The sequence below is a fragment of the Carica papaya genome, chromosome 7, assembly GCF_054855325.1.
Source record: "Carica papaya isolate Zhongbai chromosome 7, ASM5485532v1, whole genome shotgun sequence".
Lineage (NCBI taxonomy): Eukaryota > Viridiplantae > Streptophyta > Magnoliopsida > Brassicales > Caricaceae > Carica > Carica papaya.
This window is the reverse complement of record NC_142315.1, coordinates 24,282,642-24,300,018: the sequence shown is the minus strand read 5'-3', so window position 1 is coordinate 24,300,018 and position 17,377 is coordinate 24,282,642. Positions and strand designations below refer to the sequence as shown.

Genomic DNA, 17,377 nt, shown 5'->3' with positions numbered 1-17,377 from the left:
AAAATATTTTATAATAATTAAATTTATTTAATTAACGTCATAATCAATTAAAAATATGAATTACACTTTATTTTATTAGAAAAAAAATCCTAAACCAACCCCATCCGGTCGGATTCACACCTCACCCCTCCCTCTCTATTTCTCTGTATAAAATATACATTCATATATATATATATATATATATTAGAGGGACCTGTATGTTCACGTGGATGGAGGTGCTAATCTGTTGAGCATTACTCCTCCATGTCCGACGCATTAATATCTGGTTACTATGATTTGAGCGTGTGTCAACTTTGTCAGTAAAGAGTTGGGGCACGTTATTCTTTTTCCAAAATTCTTCTACAATTCTCCTTTCGCTAAATTAATTTCTGCTTATATAATATTATTTTTAATAGTTCAATTATAATAGAAAATTTTATGAACGTTGTACTCAAGAATATTCAAAACATATATTTTAGACTATAAAAATTTTGTTTGATAGACCTTAATGATTTAAATTCGAATTACATTATTTTTCTTGAATAATATTTTCCTGATTTTCCCCCTAATTTGTTGATGGGTTATACAATATTAATTTTATATAAAATAATATTTTTCAAAAAAAGTTTTAGTGACTTAATGACCAATGAAATTGGGCTTTACTAGCCCAAACATCACGACTGTCCACGTCATACGACGTCGTATATTAATGAAGTATGGTCAAACAAGGCAAAACTGGAAAAAGAAAAAAATCAACTTTGGGCCTATATGTAATTTAAGCCTTTTCTACTTATTTAAGCCCAAGTTAATGTGGAGGCAAATCGCAATTAGGCACGTGCGAGTTCGGCGTCGTCCATATCCGCAGGTGACAAAACAGACGGCGTGGATCTATGACAAACGCGTATCCCGCGCGTCGCATTAGCTGTCCGTGTTGACGTGGCACTTACACCTTCCCTCCATCTTCGAAACAAAACCCACCAATCGGGAGATGCCATGTCGACATAACCAATATCACATGATACTCACGTGAGCTATCCCACCCGCGGAACACGGCTTCCGTTTATTAAACATCAAGTCCCGCCCCCCTTTCCCTCTCTGTTGAGGCATCTCTCTACATTTTGATCATCGTATCCGTCCACAACAACATATATACATTCTTATTACATATATAGAAACGCTTGTATATATATATACGCTTGTGATATTGATCAGAAGATCAAATTAAAAGAGAAGAGATGAAGGAAGAAAAGAAGCTGCACGTGAAGGTGAAGCCATTACAGCTCGAATTCGGAAGCTTTGAAGGCAAATTAGCTGGAGAAGAAGCCACGGAGAAGACGGTAATGATTGAAGTGAAATGGAAAGGACGACCGAAGTCCGGTTTAACTGTGCCGTTTTATCGATCGTTGTCGTCTCCGAAGCATCAAAGAAACTGCACCACCAAGAAAACTGTACCGTTTTGTCCAGTCTCCAAAGATGATTCGTTGAAATCCATCATCGAATGGAACGATGGTTATGATGATGAATTCGAGAAGGTCTGCTGCTTTTTGGTCATAGCTAAGGACGGGTCTCTTTGCCCCTGGCATCTATCGTTGAATATCTTATACGTAAGTTTAATTTTGATTGACTGAGAAATTATGTTTATTAATTATAATTAATTCGTTACTAATTACGGTAATGTCTGGCAAATCGATTTTATTTCATTGAAATTCAGGGAGACAGTGATGTAGAATCCAACACCAGATTGGCTTTGGTCGGAAAAGCGTCGATAAATCTAGGAGAATTAGCTTCGAAAATGGAGTCCAGAGTTGAAAGGAAGCTTCCCATTGCTTTGAAGATTAATGGATTCGCCATTGATGCTGCTCTTTTGGTAATTAATTAATTAATTGACCTTATTATTTTTTTAAAATTCAGAAAATAATATTAGTTTTCGTTAATTACGTTTACGATTTTGGAATTGATCCAGTCTTGTAATTAGCTTCAAAAAAGAATTCAAAACTAAAAAATTTAAATAAGGTTTTATGTATTTTAATCCGTTGATAATTAGGATTTAGGAGTAACGAGAGCTTAATTAGTTGTTAAGTTAAACCAAATGACAGCTCTACTTGACCAAGTCATATTAATAGAGATGATACCGAGTGGCCAACCGTCTGATTAATATAATTTAACGGTTAGATTTAAATGGTATGATAGGGGACCCACGAAAGTTTGCTACTCGCTTTGACAGGTGGTTGTGACCTTCGCCGAGGTTAGAAACACCAATGACGCTTCTGGAATCGCACCAAACTCGGCCGAGTCAGATGGGTTCTTTAAAAGGGTGAAGAGCTTCGCCAGCCGGAAGAAGATAAACAACGAGAGAGAGGACAAACGGAGCTCAGGTGACTCGGACCAGTCATCCTTGTTTGACTCGTCTTCCACTCCGGCAGACGAGTCGAGCAGCTCCACCACTCCTGGTGACAACAGCAGTGAAGAACTGAGTTCAGGGACCGAGTGGGGTTCATCTTCAAGTCCGGGGCCTCTGTTGGACCCTGCCGACAAAGCCGGCTTCTTCTCGTGGAAGAGAAGACGGTTGAGTTTTAGACGGGGGAAGGTGAAAAGTGGAGAGCCGTTGATCAAGAATACTAATGGAAGCAACAATGGCCCAGAGATTGACGTTGACCGCCCGGTCCACGACGAGTTATCCATTGAGTCCGTACAGGTAAGCCTCCAATCAAATAATTCTGTCCCGTGAATATTTTGTTCTGCTGTAAGGGTAAAGGAGAAAAAGAGACAAACCGACCCTGTCACGTCATGCTTGAGTGAATTTGCTTTCAAAGCTTCACAGGTTTTGTAACTTTTCATTGATGGATTAAGTGACAAGTACGTATATGTTAATCATTATATAAGCATACATTGAACCAAAAAAAAAAAAAAATACAGTAGGGTTCGAATTTGAGATAAATTTAGATTCTATAGAATTGATAGTCTTTTAATTTAATTAAAAGTAAAAATAATTAAATTTGTGTTTCTTCTTTATTTGTCAGAAAGCTGAAAGCAGTGATATTTCGATATATTATGAGTCAAATGAGTGGATGATGAAAGAATTGAGTAGCAGAGATGGAGATGCGAGGCTGAAAACCAGCGTGTTCTTCGCTTCATTTGATCAACGAAGCGAGAAAGCAGCAGGTGAAAGCGCCTGCACAGTTTTAGTTGCCGTTATAGCTGACTGGCTCCACTCGAACCAACACCTCATGCCAACGAGAGAACAACTTGATACTTTGATAACTGAAGGCTCATTCCAGTGGCGAAAGCTGTGTGATAACGAAGTACATACGAATTTCTTTCCTGACAAACACTTTGATCTCGAAACTGTTCTAGAAGCCGGCCTCAAACCGTTAGCAGTTTGTCGGGAAAAATCCTTTATCGGGTTCTTCAGTCCTGAAAAATTCGAGTGTTTGAAAGAAGCCATGTCTTTCGACGCAATATGGGATGAGATCATCAATGCCCGCAAAAATAACAATGCTGCTTATCATCCCGACAATGAATGTGAGTCAAGAGTTTATATAATGAGCTGGAATGATCATTTCTTCATACTGAAGGTTGAAGACGATGCTTGCTTTATCATTGATTCATTAGGGGAGAGATTATTTGAAGGCTGTAACCAAGCCTACATATTGAAGTTTGATGAATCCAGCTTTATGTACCGAAAGGTCGTTGAAGGGGAATCCAACTCCAAGGACTCTACAACTAAAGATGATAACCATGTACAAACTGAAGAGGTAATTTGCAAGGGGAAAGAATGTTGCAGAGAATACATCAAGAGATTTCTTGCTGCCATTCCAGTTGCTCAACTTGAAATGGAAGAGAAGAAGGGAACGCTTTCTAATTTCTCTCTTCACCATCGACTGCAAATCGATTTCCACTATACTTTCTCTCTCAACCCTGCTACTTGCACTTAGAACCATTCTACTAACGAATTTTTTCAAGTCTATTTTATTCATTATACTTCATATGTAAATTTAGTCGATACTTTTATTTATATAAACAGTCCAATTTTTTGGTCAAGATCAAATTGTTTCTTCAAAAACTTGGACTGGGTTACGGAAATTCAAACAGACCAAATGCTTTCTCTGCGTACTTGCTTATTAAATTTGTACAGAATACACCCATAGTTTGAAGATGCTTCCGGTTCCCTAATTGCAGACTCGTATAGAAGAAACAACAATGATTAGTTTATTTACTTGGAAAAGAAGAAACTTTGAGCCTCCTCCACCCATAATGTACTTTAAAAAATCTGTGTACATTCTTGACGACAATTCAACAAAACTCAAAAAGGTCCATATTCTCCACTAAAAACCTAATATGAAGAAAAGGAAGAAAGTAGAATCTGACCCCACAATTTGCTGTTTAAGTACACTGCCTCCACAAAAACAAAAGAATTTTTCTTTTTAATCCGAATTACCCCACAACTCAAACAAAAAGAACCTGTTTTCCAGTCTTCCTCTAATCATTTATAACCATACCTTATAAGAAAGGCATACCCCACGGTTGTTTAGGGTTATTGACTCAAGATAATTGTAAAGATTTGGCAAAGTCACCTTCTTGTCCCCCACCTAAAACCAACAAAATCCCTTATCCAGTTTTTTCAATTTCCCAATTCAATTCATTTTATCTCTTTTTATCTTTCAATTCTTAATCAAACCAATCAGTGGAGGGTCCACTCCCCCTCGAAGATTTAAACTTTAGAGGTCATTTCTTGTAATAGTTAGAGTTTAAGCTAAGGCAAAGAGATATAACTATAACCCATGACCCATTTGCTTCTTTTCATTTCCGTACAGTGTTTATATATATATATATATATCATACCTTACAAAACATGCTTTAAGAAGAAACACAGACAGTTAACGAAGACACTAAAAATCATTAGCAATAAGATAAGATAACAGCATTATTTTGTACATTGCAGATGACATGGTTTCTTCTGTTAGTCTATCCATGGGATGGTTCAGGACTCTCAACTTAGACATCTCTATATACAGTTCTTATTCTTGGGACATCGATGGGCTACCACTCGATGGTAACATAATTACCAACCAGCGCTTGGGTCACAAGAAAAAAGAGAAAAAAAAAAAATTGCTTCAGCAATGCAATCACAAGAAAAATGCCACAAAAGTCCCAAGTAAGAATCAGTCTACAAACCTGCACTTTTCATTCTTCCTGCAAATTGGTTATATGGAAGCTTCGGCTGCCAACAAAATTGCTGATCCTCCATCGATTGACTCAAAACTATCTTCCGCTTTCTCATTGTTGTGTCCAGATTCGTATGCCCGTGCTCATCCTTCACAATGCATTCAGTAGAAATCAAGTGTAATTTGTCACTCGTATTGCCTTTACCAAAGAAACAGAACTCCTGATCAATTAATGGTGTCAGACTTCTTCCTGTAATCCCCTCTTCGGAATTAGAATCAATGTCTCCAAGATCCTGGCGGTTTCCAACACTGGGGCAGGGAACTGAACAAGGGCCTAACCGGAGTGATAAATCACATTCATTGTCGAGTGGAATTTCCTGTATTTTCGCCTTGGTATTTGTTTGGATTATCTTTCCTGAACTACTGGCATCTGGGAAGCAGGAGGTTGGAAAACTTCCCACCTTAGCAAGATGCTCGGGACAATTGGAAAATGGCTTGGGAAGAACTCTGGATCCATGCTGGGATTCTTCGACGTGGAAGCAATTTCCATAGTACAAAGGGTAGACGGTGTACAAGTTCGAGACAGAACCACTTTCCATAGACAAGCATTGGTTGGCCTTCGATGGGGAAACATTCTTGGTTGCTAAGGGGAAATTGTTAGTAAAGCAGTTATGGGTTTGCACAACTGGGTTTCGACACACAGAGCTTAAATTGGATGCTCCTAATGTTGAGGGTTTCATGAAATTTAGATAATAGGCAACAAAATGCGAATTAGATGTATGATTTCCTAGCCCGGAAATCTCTGTACCGGTGGGCTCCTGATTGTTCAGATTAAGATAACACCTTGGGTTGACATTCCTTTGGCTCCTCGAGGCTCTTCTCGGCGTGCAACCCAAATTGAGCGCGGCTAACCAATAATAAAACAAACAACAAAGAGAGAAAAGTTACACACATTGTTCCCACATCTCATAGGGCTACTCTTTGATATAACATCCCAAGAATCACAACTAAGAATCTAAATTAATTCAAGCTAATTGACCAAAGATAATTTGCATAGTGAAGAAAATCCGAATCACAGTCCTCTTTGTGGGATTTAAAAGGAGGGAAATTAGGAATGATAATGGCAGGAAAAAAAAAAAGAATGAGCACCTTCAATACAAGGTTGAAGAAAATCTCCAGTTTCAGAACTCTCATCCCGTCGAATTATAGTATTAATGGCGTCATTTGTGCGGTCCCAAAGTGTTTTAAGGTCCATGTATTCAGCCTAAGGAGACATTAGAATGCAAGGGCATAAGCTTTTGAAAGATCAAGAGAACCAAATCCAGTAACAAACAGTAAAATTTCAACCTAAGGTTTGAAAGATCAAGAGAATCAAAACCAGCAAAAATAGAGTTTCAGTCTTCATTATACTGAAAAAGAATATCCATGTACATATGTCTATATATTCATCTATAACCTCCTCTCTTTTTTTTTTTTTTTGCTTTTCAAACTGAGAAGCAAACCAAGAAAGAGAAAAAGAAAAACAAAAAAAGCAGAGAATTTTACCTCTGAATTGGCTTTGGAATACATAATTTCCTCAGCTCTCAAGACAACAACAGGGAGTTTCTCCTGCCATTCCTTGTTTTTCTTAGTTGCAGAGCTATGAACCTCATTGACAACTCTGAAACAATCAAAGGCAAAGCCAAAATTTTGATGACAAAAACACAATATATACATACAAACGCACACTCCCCAGAAAAAAAGAGAGAGAAGGAGAATGACCTGAAAATTTCTTGAATGAGAGAACCCCTCATGGGTTGGTGCCTATCACTGTGCCAAGCTCTTCTAACACACTCATAAGGTCTTGGCCCTGGCCTTGGCATCTTCCCCAATCCTCGAGACCCAGAAGCAGAGAGAGATCAGGTATGTTAGGTGAAAGAGAAAAAGAAAAGAAAACCCTCAAAGGTCTGAACTTTTCCCTCAGAAAATTTATGGGTTTTGAGGTCTCCTTCCCCTTCAACCCACCCAGTTACATTGAAGAAGAAATGCAGCAACTGTACACAAAAATTATAGACAGAGAGGGAAGGGGGAGAAGAGAGCTCTGGGGTTTCTTTTTCTCTTTTTTAATTTTTTCTGTCACAAAAGCTCAATTATTTCAAGAGGGTTTTAATTGTTTGGAGTTTGGTGTGTCCCCCACTCATCCACATGCCTGCTTCCCCTAGCCCCAAGAGTCTCTCTCCCCACTTTTTTCTTGTCTTTGCCTCCTTTCCTTTTTCATTTTTCCCAAACAAACAAAAATCTATATATATATATATATTATGGTAATTTCCAATTCTTAACTATCATATTTTTAAGTAATTAAATACATATTTACAATTTATCACTTTACATAATACTCCTTATTTTTAAAAAATATTTTGGGCTTATAATTTAAAGCAAAAACTTTAAGACTGAACAAATTAAAATATATGTAAAAAATAAGTTAAATTTATTAATAATTTTGTACAAAATAAAAGGTAAATATAAAAAATTTACAAAATTTTAGAAATAAAAACAATTACATCAGAAAATTATATATATTTTTTGTTTTTTTTTTTTGTTTTGGTTATTTCAGTCTTGGCATACATGTAAGGTGAATTGTAGTAGTGGCAGGGGAGAGAGGCAGAGAGTATGGTGGTTGATGATATTGTCACTGTCGGTGGCATCTATGCAACCCCAACCTCTACTCACTGCTGTGTCAAGAACCCTCACCAGCACAAATTCCAGCAGATATAATATATGTATATCTATATATATATGTATGTGTGTACGTACATATATATATACACACACACACACACACACACACATATACGTACGGATAAGTTAACCCAGTTGGGCAGTCATCTCAAAAGTAAAAAAAGGAAGAAAAAAGAGGGTGGCTTTCATGTTTTCACTGTCAACCCCACCTCCTTTACTTTCTCTGCCTTAAAATATGGTAAAATTAATTTGAAAATTAGTTTTGTTATTAAAAAAATTTATATTTTTGGTTAAAAAAAAAAAATGAATAGCAGTCAAATTAGGAAAGTGAGAAAAGGAAAATAAAAATGGTGGTGTTAAATTAGAATGATTGATTAGGAAAGTAGTAATGTTGAAATGTATATAGTTGGTTAGGCATTTCAAAAAGACATTGATGGGTTAAGAAGAAGCCACTGTCCCTTGTTTGGCAACATAAAATCCTTGTTGCCTAAACCCACGCACGCCAAACTCAAACTCTCATTAAATCCTTTTTCTCATTAATTTCCCTCCTTTTTTTTTTACCATTTACTTTTTACTTTTTACTGTCTTTCTTATTATCTTGTTTACCATATTTTTACGGCCACCTCATGGGTGGTTGGCTATTTTGATTTAAATAAATAATAAATTTATTCCAAATATATTGTACCATTTTTTTTGTTCAACCAAGTTGTTGTTCTGTGGGAGTAGGACATGAATTTTGTCATATTATTATTATTATTATTATTATTATTAGGAACTTAGATGGTTCTATTGTGATTTTTGGCTCCAACTACCACAAGAAAACTCATGGAGGTGGATTAAGCATATACATTCAATAAATATCATTTTAATTTCCCCAATCTATACACACACACACATATATATATATATATGCATATATATTCATCACATGAATCAATTAAGCTTAAAATGTTTGGACTAAATTGATTCTCCAACAAGATTTAATTTTTAGTCATAAAAATTAATTTTAGGTAATTAATATTTTTCAAGTCATCTTAGAAGAAATTTTGAAATATATATATATATATTTAATGATGGGAAAAAAAAAAATCTCATATGGCTTAATCAAAATATTATGAAGAAAACTTATCAATTCAATTAAGCAATTGGGTATCAAAAAATTAATTGAGATCACAAATTATATTTCATTATAATATATACAAATATATTAAAATTAAAAAATACATATTATTTACAATGTATATTAATAATCAAACTAGAATATATTTAACTAGGAGTAAGGAAAAAAAAACAGAATTAAGTTATAAAATACTAATTTTCTGTTAAAAATTTTGTATTATGTCATAAAATGTTTTTAACTATTTTTTATTTTCCTTTTCAACACGAGCAGAGTCCAGAGAGCGTGACGCTAAATCCAAAATGAGTCAGGAAATAAAAGATGGCTTTGTTGGGGGACAACTGGTCACGTGAGGCCCACCAACTGAAAAGCCCATGAGCTAATGTAGGCCTAAAGTAGTCTGCCTGACCCGACACGTGTCCATCGCAGCCTCCATTCTTTCAGAAGTTGTAAACATCATCGTCCTCTGTTTTTCCACAGATCGCGCGGACGGAAATAAATCGTTGACCACTCGGTTCAACGGTTGTGATTTTGTTGGTTTAGGGTCTGTTTGTGTATCGGATTAAGGATTTAATTATTTAAAAAAAGATATTAAAGCACAAATATTAGCTTCAGAACTTTTTAAAAAATAATGTGTAAGATGCCCATTAAAATAAAAATAACGTATGAAATTTTAGTTTAATTGAATATCATTTAGGAATTAATTAATTAATAAATTATTCTTCAAAAAAAAAAAAAAAAGAGAGACTAGTAAATAAATTCATAAAATACAAAATCCAAATCATTCATCAGACCAGATCACGAGAATTGAATTCGCGGGAAATAAAAACAAACAAAAAAGTAAAAACATAAAATAAATGAGGAGTTTTCTTTTTCTTAATGGATTATCTCCGCCGTCAATCCAGTCCCCCTCGCACTCACCAAATCCCACTTTCTCTCCCCTGAAGTCAGATACACGCGTTCCTCCCTCTCTGGCTCTTTCCTTAGATTCTCTAATATCTCAGAGTAGAGTAAAAATCAGAGTCATCCCTATCTCTCCCTCTTCTCTCTCTATCTTCTTATTTGGGTGTACGGAGAAAGCATGCTATCTCCAACTCCACTCGCTCTTCTCTCCGCTTTACTCCTCTGCTTGCCTCTCGCCATACTTTTCACCATCAACAGTTCCCGACCCACAACCACCATCACCGGCGGCGGCGGCGGTCATGGAAGCCCATTTTCCATTTCTGTGCCCAGATTCTACAATACCCGCAAAACCCGCCAAATATTCGACACCAGAACCGTCCTTTCACCTCCTCCGCCACCGCCGCCACCTGAAGACGACGACTCTCTCTTCCGGGTCGCTTCCCGGGTCAACTCAAAACCCCCACGTTCTTCTCCAAAGAAGCTAGCCTTTATGTTCCTTACCACTACTCCTCTCCCTTTCGCGCCTCTTTGGGAACTATTCTTCAACCAGACGCCCAAAACCCTCTTCAATATTTACGTTCATGCCGACCCGAGTTACGAGTACGACCCGCCCTTTTCCGGCGTGTTTGCTAATCGGGTCATTCACTCGAAACCCGCACTCCGTTTGACGCCGACTCTTACTTCGGCGGCGCGTCGGTTGCTCGCTCACGCTCTACTTCACGACCGAGCGAATTCCATGTTTGCTCTCTTGTCCCCTTCCTGCATACCAATCCACTCCTTCAACTTCACTTACAAAACCCTAATGTCATCGAAGAAGAGCTTCATCGAGATCTTGAAGGACGAGCCAGGATCCTTCGACAGGTGGGCTGTGCGTGGGGCGGACGCGATGCTGCCGGAAGTGAAGCTAGAGGACTTTCGGATCGGGTCGCAATTCTGGGTACTGACCCGGAAGCACGCGAGGTTAGTGGTGAGTGACAGGAAGATGTGGCGTAAGTTCAACCAACCGTGCGTGCGGGAGGACATTTGTTACCCCGAGGAAAATTACTTTCCTACTCTCCTGCACGTGCGAGACCCGCGAGGTTGTGTGCCGGCGACGCTGACGCACGTTGACTGGACGGTCAGCGAAGACGGTCACCCGCGGATGTACGCGGACTGGGAGGTGGGTCCCGATCTGATATCTGAATTGAGGAAAGCGAGGCCTAGATACGGCGAGGATGAGACAATCAACGGCTCTGATTTTGCTGTGAAAGAGCGGCGTGACCCATTTCTGTTCGCCAGAAAGTTCTCGCCGGGGTCGCTGCAGCCTTTACTCAGCCTGTCAAAAGACGTTCTCTTCAAAGATTAGGCCCTATCCAGCGAGGGCATTTTTGTAAATTTAAGTGTCTTTTTTAAAAAAAAAAACTTGTTCATGAAAATATTTTATTAACATGAAAAGCTTGGGATCAAACCCAGTATATATGTTTTTAATTCGACAGGTGTCCTTTTTGTTCACCAAATACCAATTCATTCTTATGTACAGTAATTTATTTTGAACAAGTTATATATAATTAATTCTGATATAAGGTTTATCACTCTTTTAATTATAAAATTTGGTTTTAATGTAATAAATATATTGATATATTTAAATTTATTTAGAAAAATACATTTAAAAAATCATTTTCTCCTTAAAAAAATTAAAACTGTAAATTTGATCAGTTTTTACTCGGTGTAACTTTTAGAGGTTAAAACGTAATTATTGTTAGCTGTTTTAAAAAAAATAGGAAAGTAGAAAAATGAGGGAAAAAAGGGGCGTGTTTGGTAAATGAAGATAATAGCGAGGGCGTTTTCTTTTTCCTGAAATGTTAGGGGGGCCCCAGTGTGAGTGGTTAGTAAAGCAAATTCCTGGTCATTTATATCCATCACTTTTGAAGCCAAACAGGGTCTTGTTGGTTACGTGAAAGGACATCTCACGGCCTCAGGTTATATGTCAAGATATCCACCCTCTCGGTTACCGAGCTGTCACCTTAGATTTTTTGTCTTCTTCTAACAGTTTCTCTCCTCCTTTTCTTTTTTCTTTTTTTTTTTTTAAGAAAGTCCTCTTGCTTTTTTTTTTTTTTTTTTTTCAAGTAATAAGAAATTAATATTTAATTAAAAAACATAATTTCGAGCTAACTTTAGTTAACACATTTTTAAATTTGATTTTCGTTTTGTCAAAAAGGTTGGATTAGGTTCATAATAAACATATGGTTTTGATTTGTAAATGGTAATCATTCCCCAACTTTTCTTTAAAAAAGATTAATGGATAATGAAGTCACGTGCAATGCTGCAGCATAGTATAAAAGTTACAAGTAAAAATTGAATCAAACAGGACCCATTTATATATATATATATATAATACTTTGGATATAAAAGTATATTCTAAGATTATATTATTCGAGCAAATAGGCCCAACACTGTAATTTAAATAAGCCTTCGGCAATTTAAGTTATTTGGCCCAGTCTAATCACAAGTTACAATCGGTTTAGTTTTCTAGAGGGCGAGATTTCATGGGCTCAACGGGCCGCTTACCTTATTTCAATTTAACGATTTTTGTAATTATTCACTTAATCGTAATTTTATTTTATATAAAATAGATTATATTTTAGAATTATTTTATAAAAGCTTAGAACTTAAAAAAATCAAATTTATATTTTAAATGCGGAAACAAACAATAAAATTTTTATTCATTACACAGTAAATTAGAATGCCTAATAAGATTACGAGAATATCTTTTCTACAACGGTTCATAAAAAAAAAAATAACGATTAAAAACAAATAAATAAATGTTCTAAAGAATTAACCTCCACTAATATTTGAAGAAAGTTCGGGAAGTAAACTACTCACAACGCTCTTACTAATTGGATTTTGGATTTTGGTCTTCTTAATCTTAAATAGTTAATAAAAGGGTGAGCTACACTACTCTAGTAAAAATATAACACAAATCATTATTACGAAAAACAAAAAATTAGTAAAAATTACAAAACAAGCTCCTAATTTAAGTAAATTTATTTAACATTAAAATATTTATTTCATACTTACCATTACGAGTTTTTCAAAAACCAACATATGAAGACCAATATGCATACAATATTTCAATTTCATGCACAACTGAACAAGATCAGTAATTCTCCTTTTTAACCTTCTTACTGAAACTCCTAGGTTTTTATACGAATATTCTCCTGCTCGTGAACCCAATATTTAAATTTATCAATTAATCCGATCGTCCTCGTATCCCGTCCAGTAATGAGCCACAAACACACCATCACCTCAATACCCAGTCCGGTATAAGGGTGAAATATATCTCCCAAATCTTTCCGATATAAGACTTCTCAGTCCAGTCCGACTGAAGTAATATCCACAGTAGGGATTCTCTATGTACCGAGCCCATTCGTCATTTCTTAAGGTACCCAGTACGACTTTCACATAAAGATCCTTATCAACAAAACAACTATCAATCGCATACCAACATCTCATTTCATATTCACAGATTAATTAAACAATATTTAAGCAAATAATACAATTCTATACCTTAATAATCAAAAAACGTACTTAGGGCATTTATTTTCAATTAGTTAATCAGATCAAGAAAATAACGATTAGGTAATCAATAAATAAAAAAATAATTAAAAGCAATAATTAAGGCACACGACGGAATAATAAGCAATTTAGGCAGTATAGAAAAATAAATAGGCAACACATGCAAACTATGGCAAATATGAACTGTCAAGTTCTGTCTCTACTAGTGATCTGTAATTATTTTAAGGATTTTTTTTTAATTTTTTACAAAATACAAGATATTCGATTATTAAGGCTTAATTTATCATAACAGAGAATAGGGTGAAAGATTCTTATCCGGATCAGTGTTTTGAAATACAGTATTACCTACTACGTCTCCTAACATGCTCCGAATTTTCTGAATTTTTTTTTTTGAAAATTAAAATATTCTTCACGTACCAAAAAATATCCTAAAAATTTAAAATCGGTGTTGAAATTTTTTTTCCAGCTAATTCTAGGGTTCTAGCATGATAGCACCACCGTGCTCTAGTGTCGGTTCCGGTGCCGACAACAGCAATTTGTCTCGACCTGGTCAGTTTTAGTTGGTTTTGACCGGTTTTGGTCGATTTTACACGTATCCTTGTTAAAAAAACATATTAGAAAGCCTCAGTTGGCCCGAAAAATTAAAAAATCGAAACCTACCAGGGGGTCTCCAGGTGTGACGGCTCTACCGATTTCCCTTCACGACTGAAATTCTTATTCAGCTAAGCTGCAATAAAAAGAGACGGTGAACACGATGGTCGAAGAATCGTGTGAAACAAGAAATGGGAAGGGGGTCATCGGAGAGAGTTTAGGGTTTTGGCCGCTACGGCTCCGCCGAACTTTACCCGCGATTTTTAGCTCACCCACTGTCCATTTTGCTCCAATATGGTCATAGGGAGAATCAGAATTGGATTTCGAGCAGGGAGAAATTTTTTTTTACCTTTTTTGGCAGTCGACGGTGGCTCCGATGCGATGATAACTGGGGGTCGACCTCCTTCTCCGGCGTTTGGTTCTTCTTATCCGATAAGGGCTGGGCGGCTAGGGTTAGGTTCTCCTATGAATAGGAGTTTAAATACTCATTTACTTTTCGATCTAGGCTGTCCTTTTGTGTTGACGTGGACGAGGAGGACTGTTTGATGATTTTCCGTTTAGGCTGATGGCATGGACGAATATGGACCGTCCATTGCAATCCATCCCGTCTGTCCAATCGCGTCTAAAAAGGGAATGCATCTGGGCCGTTCACGCGCGCGGGTTGAGGTCTAAACCGTCAGATCGCATATCACTCGTGTAACTTCCCACATGGTGCTAATGTTAGCCTGCCTGATACGCAACGTGATCTGGTTCGCTCGGGTTGTTGACTGGGCCGTCTCACATGGCCAAACTTTTTCTTTTTACAATTTAACCTTTTATTTTTAATTTTTTTTTAAAAAATACCAATCGAATTCAAAATTTTACCCGTTTTCTCCAAAATTATTTCAATTTTGCCTCTAATATATTTTTTTTCTCAAAAATTCACTAAAACTAAATTGAAATAAAATAAAATAAATTATATATATAATTTTTATAAATAAAAAAATTATCCCATACTGATTTTTGGGCCCGGATTTTACATATTTATTTTTTTAAAAAATATTTACTTATTTATCTTAATAAGTCTAAAAACATCGACAAAACAATAAATGAAATATCATATAGACTAAAGTGTTAGGAATTATATAAAATTCAAACAAAAACGAAATTAATCATGTATATTTTATCCTTAAATTTGAGATATTCTTCTTAAATCTTTTTCTTAGATGAAATTAATTATGTTAGAATTGGAAGTAACCAATCTTGAATTTGGTAACCCTTTCCCCCCCAAGGGATCCTGTCTCACTGAACTCACCTAACCGTGGTGAAATATCCAGTTACATCATGGTTTGTTGTGATTAAATTTAATTTGGTCATTATATTTTATCAACATATTAGTAAGTTAAAATTTTTAATCTCGTTAAATTAATATTATAAATTACATCTCAACTTATAAAGTTATAAATTTTACATATTTAATAAATTTTGACTTCGTAATTTTAAAATAAAATATAAAATTTTAACCAATATACTACATTATCGATAATTATTATTATTAATAAGATATAAATTATAAAAGGCACGACTTAACATTTCATAGTAATGTGTTGGATAATACATGATTGCCATTCATTCAACTTCACTTACTTTGGATGCTTTTTAGTACACTTGAATTTTTAGTCATTCAAATTTGCACTCTTTTGACTTTTAATTTTTTTTTAGTTCATATTCATAGTCTTTTTTAAAATTATTTTTACAAACCTTATGCTCATTTTACATGACTTAGAATGTGAGAAATATGTCTTACCTATATTAGTTTTGATTTTATTGAATCAAATTTAACTTAAACATGAAATTCCATTAAAAAATAAATATAAAATTAATTTATATTTGATGTTATTTGTTCATATGTTATGTCTAAAAAATATCAAATTAATGCCTAAATTTGTTATTTATTATAATTTAGTTAAAATAATATTTTTAATTAATAATTTGCGACCAATATTTTCTATTTCTTTTATTATTTAATTGAAAAAATTAAATAATAATTGAATATTTTAAAAATATATCAAAAAATAAAGTTAACTAATTAATTAAATTAATAATGCTATTTTCTTTTAATGCATTCACATATTGTCTAATGATTTTATATTTTTTTGTTATACAATGGACAGAAATCATGCACTTAAAACAAATAGAAAATGTTAACCATTAAATAATAATTAAAAAATATTATGTATTGAATTGCAATAAATATTAAATTTTACAAATTAAATTTAATAAAGAGTAATAAGTTTATAGTTGTCATAATTGAATTTGATTACTTTACAACTATCAATTAAAAGAAACAAATTATGATCTAATAATTATTTATATTGTCCGTCATACCAAAAAGTTTTAGTTCTAATTCTTACCGTGCCTAAAATAATTATATATTAAATTGTAATTTCCAATTTTTTTTTTTTTTTTTTTTTTTTTTTTAAAAAAGAGTTAGACAGCTGGGCTCCGGTGGCCGAAAGAAGACAACAATAATCACGTCAGTCGTTAAAATCAAGGGTCCACCCACGTCCATTACTACTAACCACTCTCTATTCTATTCTATTCCTATTTTTTACATTTCATTTTCATTTTTTTTACATTTACTTTTGACTATAATTTTCAATATTCTTTTCGTAAAAAGATAATATTATTTTTAATAAAATTTCAAAAATTAAATTCAATATGTTAATTTATTTTATCAAACAATGCATATAATAATAAATTATTTCTCTATAATTATAAAAAAAAAAAATCAACACTAAATTTGTCTGAGTAGGTCAGTTTCAATTTCTTTACTTTTCCTCCGCCCTAACCCATTATCCCCGAATTAAAAGATTATTCTTGATTAAATTGATCGAGATATTATTGTTTTTATTTTTATTCTCAATTTGTTTTACGACGAAATCCCCACAGTAAAAACTTCTCCCTCCCTACATATACAAATCAGAATCTCACTACGAACTTAAAACCATGTATCTTTCTCGTGTATCGCTGATGTACCAACTATTAGCTATCAATTGAGTTAATGGGTAGCCGGGTTAAAGGAAAAAACACGAAAGGAGCAAACATGTAGATCTCATTCCTCTCCCCATTTAGAGCTTTGAAGATTGAAAAGTTTTGTATATCAGATTGAACTAATCACCCGACAAAATTGAAAAGTTTGACCATTTCTTCTAGCCACCCATCCTCAAAAATCTTTTAACCAAGTCTTCTAGTTGTTTTCCTCCGTTACTACCACCAGCTCAAATTAAAAACCATTAAGATCAAGCTATAATCACCACATGTCATCCAAATTTCAATTTAAACTCCGCCGTGACAAGGAATCAGTCCA

General features: G+C 34.8%; 3 protein-coding genes across 3 annotated transcripts; 2 read left to right on the top strand and 1 right to left on the bottom strand.

Annotated features, from left to right (window-relative positions):
• Positions 1–1,067: 1,067 nt before the first annotated feature.
• LOC110814899 (EEIG1/EHBP1 protein amino-terminal domain protein) lies at positions 1,068–4,092 on the top strand. The gene is made up of 4 exons (XM_022042483.2): positions 1,068–1,583; positions 1,691–1,846; positions 2,204–2,674; positions 3,000–4,092. Exons 1-4 carry the CDS (start codon positions 1,215–1,217, stop codon positions 3,912–3,914), a joined length of 1,911 nt encoding a protein of 636 aa, XP_021898175.1. The 5' UTR covers positions 1,068–1,214; the 3' UTR covers positions 3,915–4,092.
• Positions 4,093–4,856: 764 nt separating this feature from the next.
• On the bottom strand, positions 4,857–7,360 carry LOC110814877 (histone acetyltransferase). The gene is made up of 5 exons (XM_088207480.1): positions 6,906–7,360; positions 6,690–6,804; positions 6,294–6,408; positions 5,155–6,051; positions 4,857–5,054 (listed from the first exon to the last, which is right to left on the bottom strand). Exons 1-5 carry the CDS (start codon positions 7,004–7,006, stop codon positions 5,020–5,022), a joined length of 1,263 nt encoding a protein of 420 aa, XP_088063606.1. The 5' UTR covers positions 7,007–7,360; the 3' UTR covers positions 4,857–5,019.
• Positions 7,361–9,800: 2,440 nt separating this feature from the next.
• LOC110814909 (Core-2/I-branching beta-1,6-N-acetylglucosaminyltransferase family protein) lies at positions 9,801–11,351 on the top strand. The gene has a single exon (XM_022042494.2). The coding sequence runs from the start codon at positions 10,061–10,063 to the stop codon at positions 11,225–11,227; it is 1,167 nt and encodes a 388-aa protein (XP_021898186.1). The 5' UTR covers positions 9,801–10,060; the 3' UTR covers positions 11,228–11,351.
• Positions 11,352–17,377: the final 6,026 nt, after the last annotated feature.